The sequence below is a fragment of the Lactuca virosa genome, chromosome 8, assembly GCF_052849685.1.
Source record: "Lactuca virosa cultivar CGN04683 chromosome 8, Lactuca_virosa_CGN04683_v6, whole genome shotgun sequence".
NCBI classification, from domain to species: Eukaryota; Viridiplantae; Streptophyta; class Magnoliopsida; order Asterales; family Asteraceae; genus Lactuca; species Lactuca virosa.
In genome coordinates this window covers 241,432,689-241,442,971 of record NC_136433.1, presented here as the reverse complement: position 1 = coordinate 241,442,971, position 10,283 = coordinate 241,432,689, and the positions used below count along the sequence as shown (strand labels likewise).

The 10,283-nt window shown below is 37.3% G+C and overlaps 1 protein-coding gene across 2 annotated transcripts; it reads left to right on the top strand.

Annotated features, from left to right (window-relative positions):
* Positions 1-4,377: 4,377 nt before the first annotated feature.
* On the top strand, positions 4,378-10,083 carry EMB1030 (Alanyl-tRNA synthetase, class IIc). 2 transcript variants are annotated; one of them, XM_079064080.1, is made up of 13 exons: positions 4,379-4,560; positions 5,145-5,249; positions 5,335-5,546; positions 5,830-6,008; positions 6,205-6,283; positions 6,456-6,590; positions 6,762-6,911; positions 7,281-7,391; positions 7,477-8,394; positions 8,510-8,782; positions 9,112-9,321; positions 9,405-9,562; positions 9,644-10,083. In XM_079064080.1, exons 1-13 carry the CDS (start codon positions 4,464-4,466, stop codon positions 9,978-9,980), a joined length of 2,964 nt encoding a protein of 987 aa, XP_078920206.1. In that variant the 5' UTR covers positions 4,379-4,463; the 3' UTR covers positions 9,981-10,083. The 2 variants fall into 2 exon arrangements, with proteins under 2 accessions (XP_078920207.1, XP_078920206.1); XM_079064081.1 differs by lacking the exons at positions 9,405-9,562; positions 9,644-10,083 and having other exon boundaries at positions 4,378-4,560; positions 8,510-8,904; positions 9,112-9,270.
* The last annotated feature ends 200 nt before the right edge of the window (positions 10,084-10,283 follow it).

The window sequence follows — 10,283 nt, the reverse complement described above, 5'->3', positions numbered from 1 at the left end:
AAGGCAGACGAACTAGTCATTATCATGCATGGTTATAACGACTCACGTAGAAATCCGACATCATTAATCAGGGGAAATCATTAATCAAGGGAAATCATTAATCAAAGGAAGATCATTAATCAATGGAAATCATATTCATTCGATGTAACGATTCAATAAAGCAAAACAATCATAACTTTTATTCGGAAGACATCGGGTTTTCCGGGGAAATAAATCTTACTCACTTGTACTTTCAAACATTATAATGCAAAACTTCTCATTTATTCATGTTTTGAAATCATTCACGCATATACTTACATGATCATCACAATATTTTTCAAGAAAGTTTTATTACAGAAAATATCGGATTCTTTTGGGTTTTACCAATGACATAAACTACTTTACCTCAAACACACTTATGAACTCACCAACATTATATATGTTGACCGTTTTCAAAATAACTTGTATTCTCAGGTAATCATTAGACAAGGAGGCATCCGGTGTGTTGAAAGTTTTCTTTTGTAGTAGCTAATCACCAAACACTTTATATTTTGAAATCATGTAATGTAAACCTTGTACTCGATGTAAACAATGCCAGTTGTACTATGTAATGGTTGGTGATGCATGTGTTATGTTTCATATATATTCATTGTGATGATATTTCAATTTAAGTCACGCGAGCCCTCGGACGTTTCCGCCGTTTGGTTCGGGGGTGTGACAGAAGTGCTCTTGAACTCACACACTAGCACACACGAATTTTGAAAAGAGAAGGGAAGGATCTTCTTGAAGTTCTTAGAGAGATAACTGAGGAATATGTTTCAAGTTGAAGTGAAAATGGTGGTGGGGGTGGCTCTCAGCCGTAAATAGAGAGAGGGAGGGGAGAGGGTTTAATCGGTTAATACATGTGGGTTATTTGCTTGGAAATCCATTAAACAATAATTAGGTAGCAACACCATAATTATCCTCTTATTATTATTATTTTTTTATATGTATGAAACCGAGAATGAGAGGGGAAGAAAAAGAGAAAAGGGAAGTTTGGGCTAGTATTGAACATATTAGAAATTATAAGGCCCAAAATAAAAGTTTTCGGCCCATTGGGCCCTCTTTATGGGTTTACGGCCCAAAAATGATAAAGGAATTGGGTTTGTGGCCCAAAGTGTTAGAAGGAATGAGTTTACGGCCCAATAAGGCTCATGAAGCAAAGTGAGACAATTTAGGTCCAATAAGGCCCATAAAAGTCTTATGGCCCAAAATGTTATAGTTTAATGAATGTGGGTCCACTTAGAGCCCAAATAGGGTTCCTTGGCCCAAAATAACCAAATTAAGAGTTTATTGGACCAACAGGCCTAATAAAAGGGTCGTGGTCCAATAAGAGTTTGAATCGGGACATTAAGATTGCAAACTCACAGTTGAAATGTATTGAATTTGGTTTTGGACTTCACGAGTGAGTTTTGATTTGAATAGTTGTTTTTGAATAAGCATTGTACATAACATCGACTTAGAGTCACAATTATATACAAGAGTTGATTACATGAAGACAAAATTTCCTAGCCAAAAATGCTAGTTGTGACACCCATTCTTATTACTCATCACACCTAAGGAGAAGTACTGGTAATGAAAACTGGGACCCTCCCTTGGTGTCTTCACCACCTCAAAAACGTTCTTGAATTTATGTGGGACTTCACCAATGACATGTGCATTCCCACCTCTTTTCACAACTTCCCAACCATTCTCATAAGGATCGAAGGTGATGTACAAGCCACATCCACCAGAAGCAAGTGATGCATTAAAGCCCTTGCTACATAAATTTGCTAGTTCAACTTCAAGTCCTTCGGTAAAACCATCACTTGAATCATCTAAAACCTTAAGGGAGCGCAACAGGAACTCTTCCAGCCAATAAAGCTCACCATAAGTAACTTCACTTCCACTCCCATTTGCCCCAGGAAACATATATTGCAGCCACTTTAACATCAAATCTTTGCTAACAACATATTTTCCATTTTTAGCACTAACAAGCATTTCTTTATCTCTCACTTCATAAATCCCTTTATGATTCAACTTCTCCAAGATCCAAGAGCTCTCCACACCCTTCTTGTTCTCACCAGTAATGACACTACTTCCACCAAGATCATCATAACCAGCTGTTCCACCTAGATCATCATAACCAGTTGTAACTGTAAACTATTTAAGACCTTTTTCTTGTATTTTGATTCCAACAAGCATACATCAATTCCCCTGCACTCTTTCTTGGAGAACCATAATATCATCCAGGAGGGGGTCCTGATGTTTGGACAAGGTGACATTAGAATCTTCAGTAACCTTTTGAAATGTGAAGTATGCTCCATGCACCAGATATTCAGAGAAATACTTGTCACTTGTGTTAGCAGTCACGAAAAGATGAAATATTTCTCCATAGTTTTGGAGACTGAAAATTTTTCCCAGGGCACCATCATCTTTACTGCAATCAACATTAGCTAATACACCATATCTGATACATAAGACAACACTGATCTCAGTAGAAGAGCCAATGTGCCTAGGTGAATCAACAAAAATGCTCAATAACTCGTTTTGGATGACATCGTTTTGGATGACAGGGGATCCAAAATTGAACCCTAGGGTTTTGAAGACGATATTAGGATAAGCCAACGCCTCCAACCTCGAGGAGGTGGGCATCGTGGTTGAGTAAGAGGTGGCCGATTGAGGTTCGATCGACAGAAGAGAAACATAGGTGCGAAGAGGAATCGGCGCCAATTGTGTCATTGGTTGGATTAGTGTTATGTGAATATAAGGTAGGTCTAATCCCTGTTTGACCAAAGTCGGAGCCGATTCATTAAAACTTGGGCTTGAGTTAGAAAAGTTACCCATCAACTCCACAGTACGATTAGTATTTTGTTAGCCCAAGGTGTTGATCACAGCCCACTTATCTCTTTTAAGCCCAATTTTGTAAAACCCTAGAAGCCTCACTTTTACTGTTACGTCTTTTAACGGAACCGTTATCTCAACCAAGCTCCGTTGGTCCGCTGTTACTCCTCCCATCTGGGGGTTCGCCAAAAATTGCTTGTCTCCGGTCGTTGAATGTTTCTCCGGTATCCAGTCACTTGGATTCGTTCCGTCAAAGTGGGGAACGTTTTGCTTCTAAAACTTCTCGTTCAGTTCTCCATGGTTCGGAATTAGGTCAAGCGTTCCTCCTCCCTTTACTACAAAACTAGACAGTTGTAGTAACGATGGCGGTGCCAACGGTAGTGGGGAAAACGGCAGCGGTGGTGGTGCAGGGCAGGGGGACGACGACACTGGTGGTATGTGGTTATCGAACAAAGGCACTCCCAACTTCCTAACGCTATGATTAGGGCTTGCCATGAACAAAATTGTAGCCTCGTTTCTCTTTTCGAATCCTAGAGCTGGTGTAAACTGCGATGGTGAAGGTGGTGGAGAAAGTTGTGAAGCCGACAACAGTGATGATGGAAGCTGAGGTTCCATCATAGGTTCCGATTCCAACTCGGTAACTTCCAATGATTCTTCTTCATCATCCGATTCCAACTCAATAATTTCCAAGGATTTTTCTTCTTCTTCATGGACTACTTTGTCCTTCTCCTTTAAGGTTGAGTAATAAAATTTTCTCCATTTAGCCTTCTCAGCCTCCCTCCCTTCCTCTGAGTAGTAATATTTTTTTCTTTTTTGCTATTTTAGCTTTTGTCTCTTCTTCTCTCTTTATCTGGTTCTGACGATGCATCTCCATTAGCTTCACCATCTCTAGCAGATCTGTTTGGATTATCCTCCTTGCTATCATTTCTTCCCCAACATCAACAGCTCTGATACCATTTGATAGACCCTTGTTGAATCTATCATATATCCCAGACATTCTAACACTTGAACTAACAGAAATTCTTGATAATATTCATAAAGATAGTTTTCTCACAATTCTAGAGGTGAGAGTCTCTCCAAAAGAAGAGAGTTCTCTTACAATTTAAGTCTTAGCTTCCTTACTCATACTACTAACTACTATATATACTACTACTAAAGAAAACGACAAAAGGGAATAACAACTCCGCGAGGTGATATCCCCACTACTTTGAATCGCCCCAGACTCTAACGTGCAAAATACATAAAAGACCAAACTGCCCTCCATACACAAATTTTGGAAGTAAGCTACAAAAAATTAGACTTTGGGCTCCTTGTAACATAAACTAAGAGTCCATGGGGCTTATCAATCTTATTTTCATTGTAACATTCTCCAGCCAAACAGCCTTTAGACTTTTTATTTAGATCCTGAGTATTTTGTTTTCTAAAATTAGATTTTGATAGTCATATATGAACCTATTTTTTATTATATAATTGTGATTTGATTTTTTTAAGAAAAAGTTATCATTTAATTATCCCACATAGGCACATACCCATATTTTTAGCTACAAAGAATCGTGTGGATTGCCTTTGCTTTATCTATTTCTCGTCCCTCCCTCACTCTCTCGCTGACGGAGAGAGCAGCCATGGAAGCCTCCAAGCTTCCATGCTCATTTGCCCCATTTCCACCTTCCACTTTAATTTCAAGAAATCGTACGAAATGCCACCATTCTCTTTCCCCTGGTAATTTCCTTCCACTTACTCAGTTACTCTTGCCAAATTATTCATCAGTTAATGTGCTCCTAAACCCTTCAAACTTCACGATTGTACTTCAGAACTGAATTAATTTAAGTACTTGAATTTCCATGATGATTAAAGCTTGATTCTCGTTTGCTAATTAATTGACCTATATTCAGATTTCCAGTTCGTTTTTTAGCATCATGTTTCAGCTTTTGTGGTTTCGTGTATCCCCTTATGTCTTTGAGCATGTTTTGACGTTTAAGTTAAAGCGAACTGATTTGCAAATACATAATTGATATGAATACCGTTATTTTTGGAGAAATTTTGATAACTATATACAAATTTTGTATCAGATAATACAATACATATATATTGATGTAAATTCGTAGCAAAATCTATGTCAATTCTAAAACTGAAAAGAATTAGGTTTTACCTTCAAAAGTCAAATCATATCACCTCCCATGGAACATGGAGATCAACATATGTTTGGTATCAATCGTTAACAACAAGTAAATTTGAACTAAGGTGTTGTTTCTTTATGCTTTAATTGATCAATTGATATAATGTAGACATAAATTCATTTGCAGGTTTTTGGAATTACAAAGACGTTATTGTACAAAGATTATCACTAATCTATCCTTCTCACTTGCCCTCTAGAAACCCTAGAATGCAGTTCATCAGAAATTCATCAGGTTTAATCACTAATCCTTATTTTAATCAATATTTGACATTTAAAACAAGAATTGAAATCAGAAGTTTATGTAATCTTCCTTATAGCTTCAGTAGAACCACTCACAGAGGATCATCATATAGAAGAAAAATGTGAAGAGGGTCCCACAAGTGGGAATTCCATCCGTAGGAGATTTCTTGAATTTTATGCTGCAAAAGGTCACAAGATTCTTCCAAGCTCTTCTCTTGTCCCTGATGATCCTACTGTTCTTCTCACCATTGCTGGGATGCTGCAATTCAAACCTATTTTTCTTGGAAAGGTATTTAAATCCCCATTTATTAACAGAAACAAGTTGTACTGTGTTTGACATGCATTGGACTGAGTGCCCAGCGACAAAAATTGAAACTTTTTCTCTCACCTAAAAAAGTGGACAAAAGTTGCAACTTTTTTGTCTCACCTAAAAAGGTTGTACAAAACTCATTGTTGATCTCACGTCTGTGTAAAAGACATGAATGCCCTTCTCATGCTAATGATCAAAAATAGCCCTAGAAAGTTGGGGGCATTTTGGTCCATTTTTGATGGTTTTGAAATATACTTTTCAGGTGCCAAGACAAGTACCATGTGCTACTACTTCTCAAAAGTGTATACGTACGAATGATATTGAGAATGTTGGAAGAACTTCTAGACACCATACATTCTTTGAAATGCTTGGGAATTTTAGTTTTGGTGATTACTTCAAGAAAGAAGCTATAAAGTGGGCTTGGGAACTTTCAACCATAGAGTATGGATTGTTTTTTTTTTCAAAACTTTATGAATAAATGATGTTTGAAAGATCAGGAAATGGAAGGAAAAACAGTTGAGGGAAATTTTGTAATATATTATGGCTTAAGTCCAAAAGAAACACACATATATAGCATTTGTGGAATTTGTCTTAAAAATTATCCTAATACTTGTTTATTTTTATGATTTGCTTTCAGATATGGATTGTCTGCAGAGAACTTATGGATTAGTGTTTATGAAGATGATGAAGAAACATATGACATATGGCATGATGAGGTGAAATATCTTCTTCATATTAGCCAACATATTAACATCTTTTATCAATAATAACAATATGTAACTTGAAACTTGTAAAATATAATTGATTTTTTCTTAAAACTTGCAAATAAGGATACAGTTTTTTTTTTTTTTTTTTTTTTTTTTTTTTTTTTTTTTTTTTTTGCTTCAGATAGGTGTTCCTGCAAATCGTATAAAGAAAATGGGTGAAGAAGATAACTTTTGGACAAGTGGCTCAACGGGTCCTTGTGGGCCATGCTCTGAGATCTACTATGATTTCCATACCGAAAGAGGGTTTTCAAATGCTGTAAGTTTCAATCTTTGTTTGTGCAAAAGACGTAAATGCCCCCCCTTTGGGTGTGACAAAAAGTTAACAATTTTTGTCCCATTTACATCAGTCTCAAAAGGGGAAGCGCCTTTTTGTTCGTAATGGTGTTGACTTTGTTGTTTTGGTTGTTGACTTAATATTCATATGTAGGATTTGAATGATGATACAAGATTTATCGAGTTTTACAATCTTGTCTTCATGCAATTTAATAAAAAAGAAGATGGTTCTTTAGAACCTTTAAAACAAAAGAATATCGATACGGGCATGGGCTTAGAACGCATGGCTCGCATCTTACAAAAGGTACCAAAATCTTCTTTGAGAAGGGCATTTACGTCTTTTTCACATATGTAAGGTCTAGAGCAAGTCCATGTCCCATCTTTTTAGGTGAGACAAAAAGCTGCAACTTTTGTCTTGTTAACATCCGCCTCAGTCCCAATCCCAATCCACTGCTCAACAAACACAGTACAACCTGCAAACGAGCTTAAACTTTGAAAAGGTACCGAAAGCTTCTTTCAATGAAAAGGGCATTTACGTCTTTTTCCCATATGAGAGATTTGGAACTAGTCCCTGTCCCTGTCCCAATCCACTACACAACAAACACAAACACAAACGGGTTCAAATGAGCTTAAAACTTTCAAAATTTTAAATATTTTAAAACTTTTTTTACAGGTTCCCAACAATTACGAAACGGATTTAATTTTCCCGATTATCGAAAAAGCAGCAGAATTAGCAAGCATATCATATGCTCTTACAAACGATTCATCAAGAACAAAACTCAAAGTATGCTATTCATTATTCAAGAATCAATATTATTATCTTTCCAATTTATTCAAAAACTTTATATTAAATATTTACAACTTTTTAGGTTATCGGTGATCACATGAGAGCAATCGTGTATCTTTTATCAGACGGCGTATTCCCGTCAAACATTGGCCGAGGTTACATTGTCCGACGGCTCATTCGGCGGGCCGTACGTACCGGAAGATTACTCGGTATAAAAGGAGACGAACCTGGCAACCTCGAAGGCGCGTTTTTACCGATAATCGCCCAAAAAGTAATCGATTTAAGCACAGAAATCGACCCCGATGTAAAAACAAGAAAAACGCGTATTCTCGAAGAGTTAAAACGAGAAGAATTACGGTTTATTGTTACATTAGAAAGAGGAGAAAAGCTTCTAGATGAAATGTTGGACAATGCTTTGGAATACGCGACACTTCACAAAACCACCGCTTGTTTATCGGGAAAAGATGCTTTTCTTTTATATGATACTTACGGGTTTCCGGTGGAGATAACCATGGAGGAAGCGGATGAGCGTGGCGTTTCGGTAAATATGAGTGATTTTGATGTGGAGATGGAAAATCAAAGGAGGCAATCACAAGCTGCTCATAATACGGTGAAACTCACGGTTGAAAACGGGTCGGATTTGACCCAAAATGTTCCGGATACAGAGTTTATCGGGTATGATACACTTTATTCTAATGCGGTGATAAAGGGTATTTTATTGGGGGGTAAACCGGTAATTGAGGTTCCCGAAGGAAGTGAAGTTGAAGTTTTATTGGATCGGACACCGTTTTATGCGGAATCCGGTGGTCAAATTGGGGACCGAGGGTTAATAAAAGTCAACGGGGGCAAAACGGGAATTACTGCGGTTGTTGAGATATCCGATGTTCAAAAGTCGTTAGGGAATATATTTGTTCACAAAGGTACGATAAAAGAAGGAAGTGTTGCGGTTGGTGGAGAAGTGGTAGCAGAGGTTGATGCAAAATTACGACAAAGGGCAAAGGTAGGGTTATTAAGATCATTTGTTTTTTTTTTCTTTTTTGTGAATATCCTTATTTTAAATCTATTTATGACGGGTTATTATTAACTTATTATATAATTTGGGGAGAATTTTTTAGGTACATCATACGGCTACTCATTTGTTGCAAGCGGCGTTGAAGAAAGTTATAGGACAAGAGACGTCACAAGCGGGTTCATTGGTGGCATTTGAACGGTTGAGATTTGATTTCAATTTCCATAGGCAACTTCTTGATCATGAGTTGATGAAAGTTGAAGATTTGATTAATGAGTGGATAGGAGACGCGACGCCTTTACAAACCGAAGTGATGCGGATTGCGGATGCTAAAAAAGCAGGCGCAATTGCAATGTTTGGAGAAAAATATGGCGAAGAGGTATTTTGTATGGCCCTATTTGTGCCACATGACCTCGTATTGTGTTTGGTCTGCATTGGGCTAAGACTGAGACTGGGATTGGAACTGATATCACTGGGACAAAAATTGTCCCACCTAAAAAGGTAGGACATGGACTCGCTCACGATCTCTTGTTTGTGAAAAAAGACGTATATACCCTCCTCATCCTCATCGTCAAAAATAGCCCTAGAAAGCTTGTTTAGTCTCAAATAAAAAATTGTATGCCAAACATATGACAAGTCGTCTTGCTCTGATATTTTATGAAATATCTCAAATAAAAAAAAAGTTACATACGATTTATGATATTTTAGGTACGTGTTGTAAATGTTCCGGGAGTATCAATGGAACTATGTGGAGGCACACACGTTAGCAATACTTCAGAGATTCGTGGCTTCAAGATCATTTCAGAACAAGGAATCTCATCAGGTGTAAGACGTATAGAAGCTGTTGCTGGTGATGCTTTTATCGAATACGTTAGCGATCGAGATAACTACATGAAGCAGCTTTGCTCCACACTTAAAGTAATCCATCCCCATTCCTATTTTCCATTTTCTAAATTTCAAAAGTATATAAATTTTAAATTTTTTGATCTTTTGGTGTACAGGTAAAAGCAGAAGAAGTGCCAATGAGGGTATCTTCACTTTTGGAAGAATTAAGGATGACAAAAAACGAGGTCTCGGCTGCACGTGCGAAAACAGCGGTTTACAAAGCATCGGTTATTGCAAAAAACGCTTTTCATGTTGGAAGCTCAACAAAAATCAGGTTCAAATGGGTTTGACCTCAAAAGTCAAAAAGTCATCTATAATCGATTTTGTCAAAGTTTTAAACTATGTTATTCTTCAGGGTGCTTGTTGAATTTATGGATGATACGGATGCTGATTCACTCAAAACCGCAGCCGAACATCTTCTTGATGTTTTAGAAGATCCCGCAGCAATAATCTTGGGCTCGAGTCCCGGTGAAGAGAAAGTGAGTTTAGTGGCTGCATTTAGTCCTACGGTAGTTACTATGGGGATGCAAGCGGGGAAGTTTATCGGACCGATAGCCAAAATGTGTGGTGGTGGTGGTGGTGGCCGCCCGAATTTTGCTCAGGCGGGTGGCCGGAAGCCGGAGAGTTTGTCGAGTGCACTTGAAAAAGCACGGACAGATATTGTTAAGGTTTTATCTGAAAAGGCAAGCTAAACCGTATAATACAACTCACGATTCTTGAATTTGTGTATAGTTATTCAAACATTGCTTTTATAGGAGTGCAAAAACACCAAAAAAACCAAACCATTTTGGAAAACTTATCGTTTGGTTTTTGGTTCTTAGAAAAAATGATTTTTTCGGTTTGGTTAGGTTTTTATATATATAAAATTTGGAAAAAAAAAAAAAAACAAACAAACAGATGGTTTGGTTTTATCAAAGTCAAAAACCAAAATTTTCAGTTTGGATTTGGTTTTAATAAAAATCCAAACTGGATAATATTCACCCTTATTTTTTTAA